The sequence below is a fragment of the Pseudophryne corroboree genome, chromosome 3 (assembly GCF_028390025.1).
Source record: "Pseudophryne corroboree isolate aPseCor3 chromosome 3, aPseCor3.hap2, whole genome shotgun sequence".
In the NCBI taxonomy this organism is placed as follows: Eukaryota; Metazoa; Chordata; class Amphibia; order Anura; family Myobatrachidae; genus Pseudophryne; species Pseudophryne corroboree.
The window spans coordinates 644568939-644590430 of NC_086446.1; the positions used below are offsets into that span (position 1 = coordinate 644568939).

General features: G+C 44.4%; 1 protein-coding gene across 2 annotated transcripts in view; it reads left to right on the plus strand.

Annotated features, from left to right (window-relative positions):
- The window catches only part of BICC1 (BicC family RNA binding protein 1), a 420840-nt gene extending 416957 nt beyond the window's left edge, over positions 1-3883 (plus strand). For both annotated transcript variants that reach the window (XM_063961749.1, XM_063961748.1), the window contains exon 21: positions 1557-3883. In XM_063961749.1, the coding sequence (XP_063817819.1) occupies positions 1557-1687 (131 nt within the window). In that variant the 3' untranslated portion in view covers positions 1688-3883. The remainder of the gene's footprint in view (positions 1-1556) is intronic.
- The last annotated feature ends 17609 nt before the right edge of the window (positions 3884-21492 follow it).

Below are 21492 nucleotides of genomic sequence, written 5' to 3' on the forward strand. Positions count from 1 at the left end.
CTGTGTGTCCCAACTCTATCGCTGATTGTAATGATTTTTTTCTTTTAGATAGCTGTGTAGAACTCTGAACTGTGCATTTCTTTGTGTGTATTGGAGACTATGTACCAGTCTTTTTCTGTGTTCACATTTCTAGTTAATATAGAGATCTAACAAAAGGTAGTTCTTAAACTACAAGCATCATTTCACTTTACAATGGAGATATCACACATGCGCAGTGGTGGTTTTCAATAGCGATGCGTGGTGGACGAACACCAGTGTTGCACACTGTGATTGAATACACCACGCTGTGACAAGGCGCAGGCAAACATAATGCGACTAGTTTTTTGCATTACACGCCACATGAAGGATAGATGAGCATGGCTGCATCTGTATGTGATATTTGGAGCGTTTTTAGGGAATAAATTGCACCAGTTAGGCACTGCACTGGAAAAGGAGCCTTCAGGCTAACACTGTGGTGCTGTCTGCAGTCATTAGATCCGTTAAGGCAGGGGTTCCAAATCACGGTCCTTAAGGCATACCAACAGTCCAGGTTTTAAGGCTAGCCATACTTGAGCACATGTGACTTAGGGGGAGATGTACTAATCAGTAAAAAAAAAGTAGAGAAGTGAGCCAGTGGGAAGTTGCCCATGGCAACCTATCAGCTGCTCTGTATTCTTTTATAGCATGCAAATTCTAAATGTTATTTCAATGCTGATTAGTTGCCTTGGGCAACTTCTCCACTAGCTCACTTCTCCACTCTTTTCAGTGCTTAGTACTTCTCCCCCTTTAATCAGTACCTCAGTTATATTGATTTAACCATCTGTGCTCAAGCATGGATATCCCTAAAACCTTGTACTGTTTGTGTCCCTCAAGGACTGAGGCTGGGAAACTTGGTTATGGGGACATATTGGGAAGTATTTAAAAGTAAGGATGGATACTACGGCCCCTTCGGACTCTGGACTCCTCCTGTTCCTCTTAGAGGGAATCTCATGACAATTGGTTGGACCTTGTGGGCTAAAGCTGATTTCTCAATGTGTGTTTGTTTCTTACATGTACATGGTGAATGGTGAGATTTGCTTTTATTTGTACTGCTGTGGACTATCGTGAATGGGAATTTGTTCTTATAAATGTACTATTCTATTTCAAATAAATATAATTGATGTATGTGAGGTGGTGATTTAATAAAGTTTTCCAAAAAAAAAGGAAGGAAGGAGGTTTCAACTGCATTTTTCTTTAAGATATAATAAGATCATTAATGTTTCCAATGGGACAATTTATAACCGGAATTACCAAACCAGTATTAAGTGACTGCCAGTTTGGAGACAGACTTGTAGGTGTTTTAGTGTTTTTCCACAGTTTATATCTCCCACAGACAAAGTTAAATAACCTCCTACATAATTTAACATGTGAACATTAATTAGTGGAGAACATAATGATTACCATAGTGTGATAAGTCTATAATATATTATTATAAGTCTATAGTAAGCAACTACTGTCCATTTATTAAGGCTGCATGAGCCAGAGTTGGTTAACAAAAAAAAAATATTTAAACTATATTGTTATATCCTTTACATCAGAGCTGAATAAAAACCGAAGAAAGCTGTTTGAGCCAAGCAGTATACGATCTTCATTCTTGGAGGGAGGAGCCAGCGGTAGACTGCCTCGCCAGTATCACTCGGACATTGCCAGTGTCAGCGGCCGATGGTAGCAGTTGGCTAGATCACTTTGACCATAAGTGCAGAGAAGGTCAATGCTGACCCATGGACAGACATCGCTGCAAATTCTTATTTTACCATCCGCACTTTAACGTCAAGGTACCACGGACCAAAGTAATGTGTTAGCACAAGTACACGTTTTCCCTAAAACACTTGTGTAGTCATTCAGAACACCAAATGTGGGATATGTTTTGTACGACTATGTAGACTGGACCGAATTGCAATAGCGAAAAAAAAAAAGTTTATTGATTTTATGTTTTAGTATTTTATGTATAACATTGTATGCACTGAAATTTTACCTTTGCGGAATGAAGAATTAATCTCTCAGATATTCGAGGGCATGACTTAATGGTTTTATTGTGAAGGAATTTCTAGTACTCAATAATAGTAATCAAGACGTTTCTGCACTTTACATGCTCCTAATTTTGTCTCCTGTGGAAATTTTCATGTTTTTTTTTTTTTTCTTGCCATGTAAACACCGTTTATTATCCCTAATCAATCATAGCCAGATGCATTTATAGTACAGTAACTACAATGTTATCATATGTATGTATTGTAAAGTATTTGAACTATGCAGATGTATCCTGGAAACTAGGAACCATTTCACAAGAATCTTATTACTGGTAGATTTTCTTTTTATTATTCTTATTTAATATTTTCCGAACGCTTACATTGAAACAGGTTCACTGTAACAGATAAATAGGATCATTGTGGACTGTAGGTTTTCCTTTGCCCTCATCCCCATAATGTCAAAGCTGATTTATGGAGTAGGAGGTGAATGATGCAAAGTAATGCATTTATTTATATCAGAAGTTACAATCCATCTCCTAACTATGAGCTCGATATTTTTCTGTAATAGTGAAGATCTGTGCTCTAGATTTGAGCAATTCCTATGGCCTCATTCACATCGGCAATACAAACATCTAAGCGAGTTCATGTAAGCAGTGGATTTTGGCGATAAACTTTTTTCAAATCAATAACCAAAGGTGAAGATCTTTGATTTACATCTAAAATGCATCAGCTGAATCCATTCTAATCAATTTTATACTGTGAAAACTCAAGGAAGCCTTTAGTGTTTAAGTTACACTGTGCCAAACCAGCCACTGTCTTAAACCAGAAAGGGCATTGCATGTGCCTCATTTTTGATAATGTACTATTGTCTTTCTATTAGGAAGTTAAAGGATTACATTTTCAGACATTTTCAGACAACTATATATAACTTGTACTGTAAATGTGCTTTGACTGTAAAGAAGAGCGTTTGCAAATCCTCTTTACATCTGAAGCCTTAAAGCACAGCAAGGGGGTGCTACGCCAGAAGTGAGACATTCCACCTAACAAGTGCTCTTAATCAGTCAGCATGGTTTGGTGAATAAGCGTACTAGAACACTGATTGCTTTCATGATTAACATGCCACACAACTATTTGCACACAATGGGAATGTTTTATGTTTTATTTTTTGAGATATATGTATATATACTTTGCTGCACCAAATTACATTTATGGGCATAAGCAATGCAGCAAATCACTATTAGACGGTGAATTTGGGGCTTTGTACACTACACTTGGTGAACCACTTCCTTCCTTATACAAATTTTGTGGTGTTAATACTAGTACAAATGTTTTGCCACATGGATCTCTTTTAGGAGACCTACATTTTAATTAAACACAGATGGGTATTGAAATTTTTATATACTTTTTATAAAAATAAATTGTGTTTTTCCTTTATATAGTATAGCTTTGTTAAAATACTCTGTTTGACTTGTGCTTTGGTTATAGTTTTAAATAATAGAGTGTGGCATGGGAATATTATTTTTTTTTTTATCACCCGGAAGGTACTGCAAGGGTAATCGGAAAATACATTGTTTGTACAATAAATATATATTCTAGAGAATTCATCTTTTTTTATCTCAGTACTAGAACAGGACGATACAAAATGACAGTGTTGGTCAGTGCAATATGCACGCAGTTAAAGTTGTTGCATCCCAATGTTTGTTACTTTTACATTGTGCCTTGAGAGTGACAAGTTATCTGTAAATGTAGAACAGATACAGATTGTACTTCAGTTGGGGGGGTTAACAACTTTTTGGGTTTTTTTTACTTTTTTTTTTTTTTAATTAAATGTGGATTTGAAACCATTAAAATGGATTTTTTAACTAATCATGTGTTATGTTCAAGAAAATAAATTTATAACCCCCACGTTGTGAGATGTGTGTTACTTCAATTCACATGCGACTAACTGGACTGATACAAGCTGTTCAATATTTGTAGGAGTTGTTATAAATGTTTATTTTCTCTATCGTCCTAGTGGATGCTGGGGTTCCTGAAAGGACCATGGGGAATAGCGGCTCCGCAGGAGACAGGGCACAAAAAGTAAAGCTTTAGGATCAGGTGGTGTGCACTGGCTCCTCCCCCTATGACCCTCCTCCAAGCCTCAGTTAGATTTTTGTGCCCGGCCGAGAAGGGTGCAATCTAGGTGGCTCTCCTAAAGAGCTGCTTAGAAAAGTTTAGCTTAGGTTTTTTATTTTACAGTGAGTCCTGCTGGCAACAGGATCACTGCAACGAGGGACTTAGGGGAGAAGAAGTGAACTCACCTGCGTGCAGGATGGATTGGCTTCTTTGGCTACTGGACATTAGCTCCAGAGGGACGATCACAGGTACAGCCTGGATGGTCACCGGAGCCTCGCCGCCGGCCCCCTTGCAGATGCTGAAACAAGAAGAAGGTCCAGAATCGGCGGCATGAAGACTCCTCAGTCTTCTTAAGGTAGCGCACAGCACTGCAGCTGTGCGCCATTTCCTCTCAGCACACTTCACACGGCAGTCACTGAGGGTGCAGGGCGCTGGAAGGGGGGCGCCCTGGGAGGCAATGAAAACCTATTTTTGGCTAAAAATACCTCACATATAGCCTCCGGGGGCTATATGGAGATATTTAACCCCTGCCAGAATCCGTTAAGAGCGGGAGACGAGGCTGCCGAAAAAGGGGCGGGGCCTATCTCCTCAGCACACAGCGCCATTTTCCCTCACAGAAAGGCTGGAGGGAAGGCTCCCAGGCTCTCCCCTGCACTGCACTACAGAAACAGGGTTAAAACAGAGAGGGGGGGCACTAATTTGGCGTTAGAAATATATAAAAAAGATGCTATAAGGGAAAACACTTATATAAGGTTGTCCCTATATAATTATAGCGTTTTTGGTGTGTGCTGGCAAACTCTCCCTCTGTCTCTCCAAAGGGCTAGTAGGTCCTGTCCTCTATCAGAGCATTCCCTGTGTGTGTGCTGTGTGTCGGTACGTGTGTGTCGACATGTATGAGGACGATGTTGGTGAGGAGGCGGAGCAATTGCCTGTAATGGTGATGTCACTCTCTAGGGAGTCGACACCGGAATGGATGGCTTATTTAGGGAATTACGTGATAATGTCAACACGCGGCAAGGTCGGTTGACGACATGAGACGGCCGACAAACAATTAGTACCGGTCCAGACGTCTCAAAAACACCGTCAGGGGTTTTAAAACGCCCGTTTACTTTAGTCGGTCGACACAGACACAGACAGGGACACTGAATCCAGTGTCGACGGTGAATAAACAAACGTATTCCTTATTAGGGCCACACGTTAAGGGCAATGAAGGAGGTGTTACATATTTCTGATACTACAAGTACCACAAAAGAGGGTATTATGTGGGATGTGAAAAAACTACCGTAGTTTTTCCTGAATCAGATAAATTAAATGAAGTGTGTGATGATGCGTGGGTTCCCCCCGATAGAAAATATGGGCGGTATACCCTTTCCCGCCAGAAGTTAGGGCGCGTTGGGAAACACCCCTTAGGGTGGATAAGGCGCTCACACGCTTATCAGAACAAGTGGCGGTACCGTCTATAGATAGGGCCGTCCTCAAGGAGCCAGCTGACAGGAGGCTGGAAAATATCATAAAAAGTATATACACACATACTGGTGTTATACTGCGACCAGCGATCGCCTCAGCCTGGATGTGCAGAGCTGGGGTGGCTTGGTCGGATTCCCTGACTAAAAATATTGATACCCTTGACAGGGACAGTATTTTATTGACTATAGAGCATTTAAAGGATGCATTTCTATATATGCGAGATGCACAGAGGGATATTTGCACTCTGGCATCAAGAGTAAGTGCGATGTCCATATCTGCCAGAAGATGTTTATGGACACGACAGTGGTCAGGTGATGCAGATTCCAAACGGCACAAAGGTGTATTGCCGTATAAAGGAAGAGGAGTTATTTGGGGTCGGTCCATCGGACCTGGTGGCCACGGCAACTGCTGGAAAATCCACCGTTTTTTACCCTAAGTCACATCTCTGCAGAAAAAGACACCGTCTTTTCAGCTTCAGTCCTTTCGTCCCTATAAGAGTCATATCTGCCCAGGGATAGAGGAAAGGGAAGAAGACTGCAGCAGGCAGCCCATTCCCAGGAACAGAAGCGTTCCACCGCTTCTGACAAGCTCTCAGCATGACGCTGAGACCGTACAGGACCCCTGGATCCTACAAGTAGTATCCCAGGGGTACAGATTGGAATGTCGAGACGTTTCCCCTGCGCAGGCTCCTGAAGTCTGCTTTACCAAGGTCTCCTTCCGACAAGGAGGCAGTATGGGAAACAATTCACGAGCTGTATTCCCAGCAGGTGATAATTAAATTACCCCTCCTACAACAAGAAAAGGGGTATTATTCCACACTATATTGTGGTACTGAAGCCAGAAGGCTAGGTGAGACCTATTCTAAATCTAAAAAAATTTGAACACTTACAAAGGTTCAAATCAAGATGGAGTCACTCAGAGCAGTGATAACGAACCGGGAAGAAGGGGACTATATGGTGTCCCGAGACATCAGGGATGCTTACCTCCATGTCCCAAATTTGCCCTTATCACTAAGGGTACCTCAGGTTCGTGGTACAGAACTGTCACTATCAGTTTCAGACGCTGCCGTTTGGATTGTCCACGGCACCCCGGGTCTTTACCAAGGTAATGGCCGAAATGATGGTTCTTCTTCGAAGAAAAGGCGTCTTAATTATCCCTTACTTGGACGATCTCCTGATAAGGGCAAAGTCCAGGGAACAGTTGGAGGTCGGAGTAGCACTATCTCGGATACTGTTACAACAGCAGGGGTGGATTCTAAATATTCCAAAATCGCAGCTGATCCCGACAACAAGTCTCCTGTGCTTAGGGATGATTCTGGACACAGTCCAGAAAAAGGTGTTTCTCCCGGAAGAGAAAGCCAGGGAGTTATCCGAGCTAGTCAGGAACCTCCTAAAATCAGTGCATCATTGCACAAGGGCCATGGTAAAAAAAAAAAAAAAAAAAAAATGGTGACTTCCTTCGAAGCAATTCCAGTCGGCAGATTTCATGCAAGAACTTTTCAGTGGGATCTGCTGGACAAATGGTCCGGATCGCATCTTCAGATGCATCAGCGGATAACCCTATATCCAAGGACAAGGGTGTCTCTCCTGTGGTGGTTACAGAGTGCTCATCTTCTAGAGGGCCGCAGATTCGGCATTCAGTTTTGGATGTTGGTGACCACGGAGGCCAGCCCGAGAGGCTGGGGAGCAGTCACACAAGGAAAAAATTTCCAGGGAGTGTGATCAAGTCTGGAGACTTTTCTCCACATAAATATAGCTAAGGGTAAATTTATAATGCTCTAAGCTTAGCAAGACCTCTGCTTCAAGGTCAGCCGGTATTGATCCAGTGGGATAAAACATCACGGCAGTCGCCCACGTAAATAGACAGGGCGGCACAAGAAGCAGGAGGGCAGTGGCAAAAACTGCAAGGACTTTTCGCTGGGCGGAAAATCATGTGATAGCACTGTCAGCAGTGTTTCATTCCGGGAATGGAAACTGGGAAGCAGACTTCCTCAGTAGGCACGACCTCCACCCGGCAGAGTGAGAACTTCATGGGGAAGTTTTCCACATGATTGTAAACCGTTGGGAATTACCAAAGGTGGACATGATGGCGTCCCGTCTGAACAAAAAACGGGACAGGTATTGCGCCAGGTTAAGAGACCCTCAGGCAATAGCTGTGGACGTTCTGGTAACACCGTGGGTGTACCAGTCGGTGTATGTGTTCCATCCTCTGCTTTTCATACCTAAGGTACTGAGAATTATAAGACGTAGAGGAGTAAGAACTATACTCATGGCTCCGGATTGGCCAAGAAGGACTTGGTACCCGGAACTTCAAGAGATGCTCACAGAGGACTTATGGCCTCTGCCGCTGAGAAGGGACTTGTTTCAGCAAGTACCATGTCTGTTCCAAGACTTACCGCAGCTGCGTTTGACGGCATGGCGGTGGAACGCCGGATCCTAAGGGAAAAGGCATTCAGGAAGAGGTCATTCCTACCCTGGTCAAAGCCAGAAAGGAGGTGACCGCACAACATTATCACCACATGTGGCGAAAATATGTTGCGTGGTGTGAGGCCAGGAAGGCCCCACGAAGAAATTTCAACTCGTCGATTCCTGCATTTCCTGCAAACAGGAGTGTCTATGGGCCTCAAATTGGGGTCCATTAAGGTTCAAATTTCGGCCCTGTCGATTTTTCTTCCAGAAAGAATTGGCTTCAGTTCCTGAAGTCCAGAAGTTTGTCAAGGGAGTATTGCATATACAACCCCCTTTTGTGCCTCCAGTGGCACTGTGGGATCTCAACGTAGTTCTGGGATTCCTCAAAACACATTGGTTTAAAACCAGTCAAATCTGTGGATTTGAAGCATCTCACATGAAAAGTGAACATGCTCTTGGACCTGGCCTGGACCAGGCGAGTGTCAAATTGGTGGTTTTTTTCTCAAAAAAGCCCATATCTGTTTGTCCATTCGGACAGGGCAGAGCTGCGGACTCGTCCCCAGTTCTCTCCCTAAGGTGGTGTCAGTGTTTCACCTGAACCAGCTTATTGTGGTGTCTTGCGCCTACTAGGGACTTGGAGGACTCCAAGTTGCTAGATGTGGTCAGGGCCCTGAAAATATAGGTTCCAGGACGGCTGGAGTCAGGAAAACTGACTTGCTGTTATCCTGTATGCACCCAACAAACTGGGTGCTCTTGCTTCTAAGCAGACTTTGCTAGTTGGATGTGTAATACAATTCAGCTTGCACATTCTGTGGCAGGCCTGCCACAGCCAAAATATGTAAATGCCCATTCCACAAGGAAGGTGGGCTCATCTTGGGCGGCTGCCCGAGGGGTCTCGGCTTTACAACTTTGCCGAGCGGCTATTTAGTCAGGGGCAAACACGTTTGTAAAATCCTACAAATTTGATAACCTGGCTAAGGAGGATCTGGAGTTCTCTCATTCGGTGCTGCAGAGTCATCCGCACTCTCCCGCCCGTTTGGGAGCTTTGGTATAATCCCCATGGTCCTTTCAGGAACCCCAGCATCCACTAGGACGATAGAGAAAATAAGAATTTACTTACCGATAATTCTATTTCTCGGAGTCCGTAGTGGATGCTGGGCGCCCATCCCAAGTGCGGATTATCTGCAATACTTGTACATAGTTACAAAAATCGGGTTATTATTGTTGTGAGCCATCTTTCAGAGGCTCCGCTGTTATCATACTGTTAACTGGGTTCAGATCACAGGTTGTACAGTGTGATTGGTGTGGCTGGTATGAGTCTTACCCGGGATTCATAAATCCTTCCTTATTGTGTACGCTCGTCCGGGCACAGTATCCTAACTGAGGCTTGGAGGAGGGTCATAGGGGGAGGAGCCAGTGCACACCACCTGATCCTAAAGCTTTACTTTTTGTGCCCTGTCTCCTGCGGAGCCGCTATTCCCCATGGTCCTTTCAGGAACCCCAGCATCCACTACGGACTCCGAGAAATAGAATTATCGGTAAGTAAATTCTTATTATTGAGGCACTAATTTTTAAAAGTTCCTAGTGGACTCTCTAAAGTCACACACAGCATATTAAAGCAACAAAGGCAAATACAGGATTTGATTTAAAAAAAATGACCACAATCTTATAGGTCAGAGGTTCTCAAACGCAGTCCTCAAGGCCCCCAACGGTCCAGGTTTTAAGTATATCCATGCTTGGCCACAAGTGACTTAATTAGCACCTCAGTCAATTTGATTTAACAGATGTAACCATCTGTGCTGAACCATGGATTTACCTAAAACCTGGACTGTTGGGGTGCCTTAAGGACCGCATTTAAGAACCTCTGTCATACAGTAGGTCATAAAATATGGTCACTCATGAGGACATAAACAATATAAAAGCAATATATTAATTTATCATTTAAAGCAATAATACTAATATACTTGTAGGCACATCAAATAAGCACTTAGTAACGTCTGTGGCTATTGCTAATGAGTCAAAGTTCCATGGGGTTCATTCCGAGTTGATCGCTCGCTAGCTACTTTTAGCAGCGTGCAAACGCATTGTCGCCGCCCACCAGGGAGTGTATTTTCGCTTTGCAGAAGTGTGAATGCTTGTGCAGCAAAGCCACAAAGGACTTTGTAACTGTACGTCGCGCGTGCGCATTGCGGTGCATGTGCAGATTAACCGGTTTTTCCACTGATTGCTGCGCTGCGAACAACGGCAGCTATCGATCAACTCGGAATGACCCCCCATGTCTCTAGGAGAAACCACTGAACCATGTAAATGTGCAGGTCTTAATGTCCTGTAAAATAGGGATCAAGATAGTTAGCAGACAGAGATCCACTGCTCAGAAAAGCTCAGCAATACCATGCAGTGTACTAGATGTCCTCCAGTCAATGCTCCAGCTATGTTCTACTGCTCACAATGCCCACAGGCTTTAACTGTGCCTGCACAAGCCATCACTATGTCCTTCACGTGCAATACCTTTTGACTGGGGCCCCCACATGTGACACATTGTGAATGCTGCCACTCTTCATTACCACGCAAACCATCATTATGCCCATAAATAACATTATTATGTCTTTTCCTTTACTGTTTACTCTTGGAGCATTGAATCTTCATATAGCGCAGGAGACTCCACTCTTGTCAGTTACTCCCACCCTCACTCATGATACTCTGTGGCTCTGGCTATGCAGAGCCGGCCCTAACCAATATGATGCCCTAGGCAAGATTTTGGCTGGTGCCCCCTAGCACCAACGCTGGTTCCGCCTCTGACCCTGCACCTCTTTTCCAGCACCATCACCCCCCACCCATAGCAGTCCTTATTTTGGTGTTTGTACCCCCTATATTTTAAATAGGAACAGTTCGCACATTTGGTGCTCAGCCCAAAAAGTGAGTGTTTTTGCTGGCAAGGGGCATGGCCACACAATAGTAACCCCAATTCCAATTACGCCACACAGTAGTGCAACTTTATTCACATTTTATCATGCAAGTGTCCCTTATTTACATTACATCACACAGTAGTACCACTTTACCTTATATACGTTACTCCTCACAGTAGTGCCCCTTATTCACATTACATCACACTGAATTGCTCCTTATTCACATTACACCACACCCTATTGCTCTTTATTCACATTAGACGACACAGTAGTGCCCTTTCTATACATAACGCCACATAGTAGAGCACCTAATACACATAATGCCACAGAGTAATGCCCCTTACACATATGAGACACATTATTAATGTCCTGATAAACATAATGCGCCTTACACGCATTATGACAACCTTTATTAATGCCCTTTTACAGATAATGTCCCTTACACATTTGCTGCACATTATTAGTGCCCCTATACATATAATGACACACATACAGTAGTACCCTGTTACACATATGCTGCACATTATTAATGCCCTTATACACATAATGACACACATAGTGCCCCTTACACATATGTTACACATTATTAATGCATTTTTACATGACATACATAATGCTCCTTACACATATTCCGAACACTACTGCACAACCAACCCACTCACATGCACACAGCACTCACACTGCCACTAACACTGTGACCTCTGCCAGAGCCGGCCCTACCCAATATGATGCCCTAGGCAAGATTTTGGCTGGTGCCCCCTAGCCTCTGACCCTGCACCCTTTTCCCAGCACCAGCACCCCTCACCTATACCAGCCCTTATTTTGGTTTCCCTACCCCCTGTAATTTAAATAAGAACAGTGTGCACATTCGACGCACAGCGCAAAAAGGTATGTGTTCTTGCTGGGAAGGGGCATGGCCACACAATAGTACCCCAAATTCAAATTATGGCACACAGTACTGCAACTTTGTTCACAATTTATCATGCGATAGTGTCCCTTATTCACATTACATCACACAGTAGTACCACTTTACCTTATATACACTACTAATCACAATAGTTCCCCTCATTCACATAACATCATACTGAATTGCTCCTTATTCACATTACACCACACCATATTGCTCCTTATTCACATTACACCACACCATATTGCTCTTTATTCACATTAGACCACACAGTAGTGCCCTTTCTATACACATTTGCTGCACATTATTAATGCATTATACACATGAAACGCATAATGACCCTTACACATATGCTGAACACTATTGCACAACCAACCCACTCACACACACACAGCACTCACACAGCCGCTAACACTGCGACCTCTGCCTCTGCTTGGATACCTAAATCTTACACCATGCAGCAGGAGATGCCTGGCGCGAGTCAACTGGTAGCTCTGCTAACGTCGGGTGCCTGTGTTTGATGAAAATGCATCTTATTTGCATTGCTATGTGGCTAGGATGCACAAGCAGATTCTCCTGATTAAAATGATATGCGGCATGCCTATATTCTGTGTGTGACTGCGGCTGTATCTGCATACGAAATGCTACACACACAATATAGGCATGCCGCATATCATTTTAATCAGCAGAAGCTGCTTGTGCCCCTAGGCATACCAGATGCCCTAGGCAATTGCCTAGTTTGCCTATACCTAAGGCCGGCTCTGTGGCCATGTATGTGCTGTGATCCACAGAGAGGTTCACAGACCAAAAGATGTTCCCTTCATTTTTCTCTGCGGTGTGGTAGTAGGGGTATAATGTCATATATAATTAGGTGGAGTGCTGGAAAGAAGGAGGGGGTTGTGAGCAATAGGAACCCCCCCCCCCCCCCCAATCCCAAGGGCACACTTCCGAAAGTATATGCTTAGTTAATGTAACTTTAAAGGAAATTGGAGAACAGTGGGGCTGATGTATTAAGCCTAGAGAATCGATAAGTGGAAGGTGATAACACACCAGCCAATCATTACGGGTTTGAGAAATGACCATTAGTAGCTGATTGGCTGGTGCGTTACCACCTTGCACTTATCACTGCTTTATCACTTCACGAGGCTTAATACATCTGCCCCAGTGTTCCCAAATCACACAGGTGCAATTCGGATGTCAGTGTGCAGCATTTTCATGAGACAATCACTCTGGTGTGACAGATGAACATCATTTCCCATTTACCTTGTTACGTTGGTTAAGCGTATCCACACTTTCCAACACTGTGGTCAGAAAACTGCATTGTAAAATGCCCATTTGACGTTTCTCTATAGAAGGGCAGTACATGAGATTGGAAGATGACCATATCTGGCACACCAGGTAAGATACTAGACATAAACACAAACTCATTAGGTTCCCCAATCCCCACCTCCTTTGCTCACTGTTTTGATTTCTAATAATATCTCATAAGCGAGTGATAGCTATCCTGAGTTACAATATACAGTTATAACGGTTGCTGTTATCAAAGACATTGATTAATTGTCAAAAAGTTCAACCTTACTGCCACATTTGGACACTTGTAGACCCCATCTTTGTACATATAACACAACAAATCACCCTTGCTGCTGTGCTGGATGATGTACTTGAATACTGTATATTAAATTAAAGTTAAATGGGTGAAGAGATAAGTAGATGTGGAGAAACACATCTGTTACCAAAAAACAAGAAAACTGCATACTATATCATTTACACTGTGAACAACAACACAAACACTTGTGTTTACCATATGAGTATTGACTGTCAACATTAAGCACTGTCCACCTTTTACATTTTGACCATATGGTGTCGCTTTATTGACTGTCTATCATCCGGATACTATCCAGTTATTGTACCCAACACACTGCATAATGCACCCCTGTACCTGCAACCCAGAGACTGCTTGTACCCCTCTCCCTACATATCCCTGCACAATACATAAATACCAATTAAATACTCCCATGCAGGACATCATGATAATGGCACACTCCAGATTTCTGTGATCATGTTCCTAATGCAGCTTGCACTAATCTAGAAAACCAGGCCTGGTGGAAGACAAACCATTCATTACAATTTAAAAGTTTGAAGAAGTGACTTCATGAACAGCCCCCCTCCCCCCCAGTCATATTTATTGCACCAACCGTAAAGCACCAAGAACTGACACTATAATATAATCTCTGGGCGTCATATCTCACTTAGAAAAAATCCATCAATCAGAGAGCACTATGACTCACCCAGCTAAACTCACTGAAACAACTTCTACCTAAAGGGGGAATACACTGGGCAATTTCTGCCTAAAAAGAATAAACGCTAACAACATAAATGCCATCTGTTATTTTTAGTCTGAAATCGTCTAGCATGTATGGGAGTAATATTGGTGAACGCTGAATGAAACCTGCTCCCACACATCGTCCAGCGTTCACCAATATTGAGCTGAACTGCAGCTCAACCCGTCAGTGTCCGGCTAAGCTGCATGTTCGGAAATGCCAGGGGTAACGTAACTGATTGTTATCGTTGAACGATAACATTCAGTGCGTATGCACTATATCGTTGAACGACAGCATTTCTACATTGTCTACTGTGTATCCCCCTTAAGAAACCATCTACACATCTGAATTAGAGAGAAGTGAATCCTGGACACGACTTCAGACTACATACAGTATCTGTCCATCTATGTGTTGGAAGGACCAAATTCTGCTAATGCCTTAGATGTTAAAAGATGTTGGACAGCATCATAAAGGTCAAGACTAATCTTTAAGGCCATAAGGTATTTGTAAAATTATTAATTGAGTGTTTAGTGGTAGATTATGCTAAAGGACTAGGTCATTTCTGTCAGCAACACCATATATTAAGAAACGCATTTGAACAAAATGTCTATATAATAGAAATGCAGGATGAAAAATATACGTACAAAAATTTGTAAGTTATACGGTTACTGTTAAAAATTTGGTATACTTAGTACATAGTTGACATCACAGGGACATACCATTACTTCAGCCTATCATCGTAGTTAACAAATAAGCACACTAGGTTTTCAGCATATTTGTGCTATAATTACAGTACATGCAGGATCTTACTCCATCAGTTAGGGTAGCTTCAATCACTCAGCTTTCAAATCCCTATTGATTGTCAGACACCAAGTAATTGTTGGAGCCGCCACTAATATGCCAGAGCCAGCTCCCGATCATTTAAAAAAATATATATAAACACAGCAGAAAAAAAACTTTCAGTGGCCACAAAACAATTCACCCCACCAGGGAAAGTTCCTGGGTGATCTATGGCCAATCCACCGCTGAGTGTATGTGTCCATTTTTCTCTCAATCACTACATTCATTCCTGATGTAGAAACATGTAAATACTTACGGTACCCACCTTTTGCATTGGTTTTTGCCGTAAAGTCTAAAAAATACTCCGCAAACCATCCAGGTATGTGCTAGAGCAAAAGGTTCATCCATCCACTTAGCTGAAGGGAACTGTGCCCCAGATAATTGGTGACAAATACAGACCGACCTATACAAAATATACAAAAATTTCTGTATTAAATTGTCAGCAGGTGCCAAACTTCTAGAACTTGGGGTTTCCAATTGAACAAGGTTTTCTTTTGATGATGTGTTTGCAACTGAGAATCAAACTTCACACCGACATTTGTATCCATTTCAGACATTGCAGTGCAACGTAAAATTGGAATAATTAAAAATAAGTATCAGTTTCTGCCATTTGCAAACCTGAAAGCGTATGTTACCTTTTTGCTAATAGACTAATTTTTTATCAAATTCGCTCCTTTTTAGATCGCTAACTATGTGCTTGCGTCACTTATGTGCTTTGACAGCTTTTATATCTACATATATCGAAGTGAACATGGAGCGTAAACCATCTCTCTTACACAGTAATTGTATCTCACATTAGCCAACACCTTTAATTATTTTTTTTTAAAAGGTCCCTGTATTCCAACATTCTAGCTATACTGTTTAGCTGATGGGTCAGAATTGGGAAATTGGGTAGAACAGATCAACTGAATGAGAAAATAAAAAACAGTAACAGTGTGGGTAGAATTAATGTAATCATTGGATGGGGGTGTCTTCATTTTATTCTGAAGCTCCACATAAAATGTGTGAAAGCCCTCACTCACTGACTTGACTGACTCATCACTAATTCTCTTACTTCCCGATATGTTAGGACGATGACATTTAACATTGGTATTCTTCAGGTGGAAAATGGGTCTACGTAATTAGAATTGTAATAAACCTCCCCTAAGGGGATGAAAATGGTATTGACATGATGCGTGGCTTGCGTTGCGTGAATGATCACTTCCAAACTGAAAATCGGATCAAAATTTGGATTGCACCTCCAGTGGGTAGAATTTAATAAACTACAAAAATGTTCCTATCACTTTATACCATATCTGCTACGAGAGCTCCTATATTTACTTACATTAAGATGTCTCAAATTTACAGCTCTATAGATTTACCAAATTTTTAGCACTCATTTACAACTGTGAAAATCAGAAACTCCTGTGCGAAGAATGGGTAGAACAGCTAGTACGAAATAATACAAGATCAGAAAAAGTACAGATAGTTTTCTCTTGCTTGAGCTATAGGAGTATAGACAAGGGCTCGGGTATGAGTTTAACAGCCAGCACGTGATTAATGGCATTATTTGTATAGAAGGGAGACTTGAGCAATATTAATAGTTTACAGGTTAAATAAATGGCAAACTGTGGTTTGTTTGTTTGTTTGTTTTCTCTGACGTCCTAGTGGATGCTGGGGACTCCGTAAGGACCATGGGGAATAGCGGGGCTCCGCAGGAGACTGGGCACAACTAAGAAAGATTTAGGACTACCTGGTGTGCACTGGCTCCTCCCTCTATGCCCCTCCTCCAGACCTCAGTTAGAATTTTGTGCCCGGCCGAGCTGGTTGCACATTAGGGGCTCTCCTGAGCTCTTAGAAAAGAAAGTATATTTAGGTTTTTTATTTTCAGTGAGAACTGCTGGCAACAGACTCACTGCTACGAGGGACTGAGGAGAGAAGAAGCGAACCTACCTGCTTGCAGATAGCTTGGGCTTCTTAGGCTACTGGACACCATTAGCTCCAGAGGGATCGAACACAGGCCCAGCCTCGGTCGTCCGCGCCGCCGTCCCCCTTGCAGAGCCAGAAGCAAGAAGAACGTCCAGGAAATCGGCGGCTGAAGACTCCGGTCTTCATTAAGGTAGCGCACAGCACTGCAGCTGTGCGCCATTGCTCCCCATGCACACCACACACTCCGGTCACTGATGGGTGCAGGGCGCTGGGGGGGGGGGGGGTGCCCTGGGCTGCAATAAGAGTACCTTAGCTTGGCAAAAAAAACACATAATATAGTCAGTAAGACTATATATGTGTAAAATCCCCTGCCAAAAATATCCTGAAAAAAGCGGGAGAAGTCCGCCGAGAAGGGGGCGGGGCGGGGCTATCTCCCTCAGCACACTGGTGCCATTTCCTCTCACAGCTCCGCTGGAAGGACGCTCCCAAGGCTCTCCCCTGCAGTTTCCAAGCTCAATAGGGTAAAAAAGAGAGGGGGGGGGCACTAAATTTAGGCGCAAACTGTGTATTATAGCAGCTATAGGGGAAAAATCACTGTGTGTAGTGTGTATCCCTGCATTATATAGCGCTCTGGTGTGTGCTGGCATACTCTCTCTCTATGTCTCCCCAAAGGACTTTGTGGGGTCCTGTCCTCAGAGCATTCCCTGTGTGTGTGTGCGGTGTGTCGGTACGGCTGTGTCGACATGTTTGATGAGGAGGCTTATGTGGAGGCGGAGCAGGTGCCGATAAATGTGATGTCACCCCCTGCGGGGTCGACACCTGAATGGATGGACATGTGGAAGGAATTACGCGACAGTGTCAACTCCTTACATAAAAGGTTTGACGACATAGCAGATGTGGGACAGCCGGCTTCTCTGCCCGTGCCTGCCCAGGCGTCTCAAAAGCCATCAGGGGCTCTAAAACGCCCACTACCTCAGATGGCAGACACAGATGTCGACACGGATACTGACTCCAGTGTCGACGACGATGAGACTAGTGTACATTCCAATAGAGCCGCTCGTTATATGATTACGGCAATGAAAAATGTGTTGCACATTTCTGATATTACCCCAGGTACCACAAAAAAGGTATTATGTTTGGGGAGAAAAAGCTACCAGTGGTTTTTCCCCCATCTGATGAATTAAATGAAGTGTGTGAAGAAGCGTGGGCTTCCCCCGATAAGAAACTGGGAATTTCTAAAAAGTTACTAATGGCGTACCCTTTCCCGCCAGTTGACAGGTCACGGATAAAGCGCTCACACGTCTGTCAAAAAAGGTGGCACTACCGTCTCCGGACACGGCCGCCCTAAAGGAGCCTGCGGATAGGAAGCAGGAGGCTATCCTGAAGTCTGTATATACACACTCAGGAATTATACTGAGACCGGCTATTGCTTCAGCATGGATGTGCAGTGCTGCAGCTGCGTGGTCAGATTCCCTGTCGGAAAACATTGATACCCTAGACAGGGACACTATATTGCTAACCGTAGAGCATATTAAAGACTCTGTCTTATACATGAGAGATGCACAGAGGGATATTTGCCGGCTGGCATCTAAAATAAACGCAATGTCCATTTCTGCCAGGAGAGGATTGTGGACTCGGCAGTGGACAGGAGATACAGATTCTAAAAGGCACATGGAAGTTTTGCCTTACAAGGGTGAGGAGTTGTTTGGGGATGGTCTCTTGGACCTCGTTTTCCACAGCGACAGCTGGGAAGTCAGCATTTTTACCCCATGTTCCCTCACAGCCAAAGAAAGCACCGTATTATCAGGTACAGTTCTTTCGGCCCCAGAAAGGCAAGCGGGTTAGAGGCACGTCCTTTCTGCCCAGAGGCAGAGGTAGAGGGAAAAAGCTGCAACATACAGCCAGTTCCCAGGAACAAAAGTCCTCCCCCGCTTCCTCTAAGTCCACCGCATGACGCTGGGGCTCCACAGGCGGAGCCAGGTACGGTGGGAGCCCGTCTCAAGAACTTCAGCGACCAGTGGGCTCGCTCACGGGTGAATCCCTGGATTCTACAAGTAGTATCTCAGGGGTACAAGCTGGAATTCGAGACGTCTCCCCCTCGCCGTTTCCTCAAATCTGCCTTGCCGACAGCTCTCCCGGACAGGGAGGCAGTGGTGGAGGCGATTCACAAGCTGTATTCTCAGCAGGTGATAATCAAGGTACCCCTCCTTCAACAAGGACGGGGTTACTATTCCACAATGTTTGTGGTACCGAAACCGGACGGTTCGGTGAGACCCGTTTTAAATTTAAAATCCTTGAACACTTATATAAGAAGGTTCAAGTTCAAGATGGAATCGCTCAGGGCGGTGATTGCAAGCCTGGACGAGGGGGATTACATGGTATCACTGGACATCAAGGATGCTTACCTGCATGTCCCTATTTACCCTCCTCACCAGGAGTACCTCAGATTTGTGGTACAGGACTGTCATTACCAATTCCAGACGTTGCCGTTTGGTCTGTCCACGGCACCGAGGGTATTTACCAAGGTAATGGCCGAAATGATGATACTCCTTCGGAAAAAGGGAGTTTTAATTATCCCGTACTTGGACGATCTCCTTATAAAGGCGAGGTCCAGGGAACAGTTGTTGATCGGAGTAGCACTAGCTCGGGAAGTGCTACAACTGCACGGCTGGATCCTGAATATTCCAAAGTCGCAGCTGGTTCCTACAACGCGTCTACTGTTCCTGGGGATGGTTCTGGACACAGAACAGAAAAAAGTGTTTCTCCCGGAGGAGAAGGCCAAGGAGTTGTCATCTCTAGACAGAGACCTCCTAAAACCAAAACAGGTGTCTGTGCACCACTGCACGCGAGTCCTGGGAAAGATGGTGGCTTCTTACGAAGCAATTCCATTCGGAAGGTTCCATGCAAGGATCTTTCAGTGGGATCTGTTGGACAAGTGGTCCGGATCGCATCTTCAGATGCATCGGCTGATAACCCTGTCTCCAAGGGCCAGGGTGTCGCTGCTGTGGTGGCTGCAGAGTGCTCATCTTCTAGAGGGCCACAGATTCGGCATACAGGACTGGATCCTGGTGACCACGGATGCCAGCCTTCGAGGTTGGGGGGCAGTCACACAGGGAAGAAACTTCCAGGGACAATGGTCGAGTCAGGAGACTTCCCTACACATAAATATTCTGGAACTAAGGGCCATTTACAATTGCCCTAAGTCAGGCTAGACCCCTGCTTCAACACCAGCTGGTGCTGATCCAGTCAGACAACATCACGGCGGTCGCCCATGTAATCCGACAGGGCGGCACAAGAAGCAGGATGGCGATGGCAGAAGCCACAAGGATTCTCCGATGGGCGGAAAATCATGTGTTGGCACTGTCAGCAGTGTTCATTCCCGGAGTGGACAACTGGGAAGCAGACTTTCTCAGCAGACACGACCTCCACCCGGGAGAGTGGGGACTTCATCCAGAAGTCTTCCAAATGGTTGTACACCGGTGGGAAAGGCCACAGGTGGACATGATGGCGTCCCGCCTCAGCAAAAAGCTAAAAAGATATTGCGCCAGGTCAATGGACTTTCAGGCGATAGCTGTGGACGCTTTAGTGACACCGTGGGTGTACCAGTCGGTTTATGTGTTCCCTCCTCTTCCTCTCATACCCAAGGTACTGAGGATAATACGAAGGAGAAGAGTAAGAACTATAATCATTGTTCCGGATTGGCCAAGAAGAGCTTGGTACCCAGAACTTCAAGAAATGATATCAGAAGAACCATGGCCTCTGCGGCTCAGACAGGACCTGCTGCAGCAGGGACCCTGTCTGCTCCAAGACTTACCGCGACTGCGTTTGACGGCATGGCGGTTGAACGCCGGATCCTGAAGGAAAAGGGCATTCTGGAGGAAGTCATCCCTACGCTGATTAAAGCTAGGAAGGAGGTGACCGCAAACCATTATCACCGCATATGGCGAAAATATGTTGCGTGGTGTGAGGCCAGAAGGGCCCCAACGGAGGAATTTCAGCTGGGTCGATTTCTGCACTTCCTACAGTCAGGGGTGACTATGGGCCTCAAATTAGGTTCCATTAAGGTCCAGATTTCGGCTCTGTCGATTTTCTTCCAAAAAGAACTGGCTTCACTGCCTGAAGTTCAGACGTTTGTTAAAGGAGTGCTGCATATTCAGCCCCATTTTGTGCCTCCAGTAGCACCTTGGGATCTCAACGTGGTGTTGGATTTCCTTAAGTCACATTGGTTTGAACCACTTAAAACCGTGGAACTAAAATATCTCACGTGGAAAGTGGTCATGCTGTTGGCCTTGGCTTCGGCCAGGCGTGTGTCAGAATTGGCGGCTTTGTCATGTAAAAGCCCTTATCTGATTTTTCACATGGAGAGGGCGGAATTGAGGACTCGTCCCAAATTTCTTCCTAAGGTGGTATCAGCTTTTCATTTGAACCAACCTATTGTGGTGCCTGCGGCTACTAAGGACTTGGAGGATTCCAAGTTGCTGGACGTAGTCAGGGCCCTGAAAATCTATGTTTCCAGGACGGCTGGAGTCAGGAAAACTGACTCGCTATTTATCCTGTATGCGCCCAACAAGCTGGGTGCTCCTGCTTCAAAGCAGTCTATTGCTCGCTGGATCTGTAGTACGATTCAACTTGCAC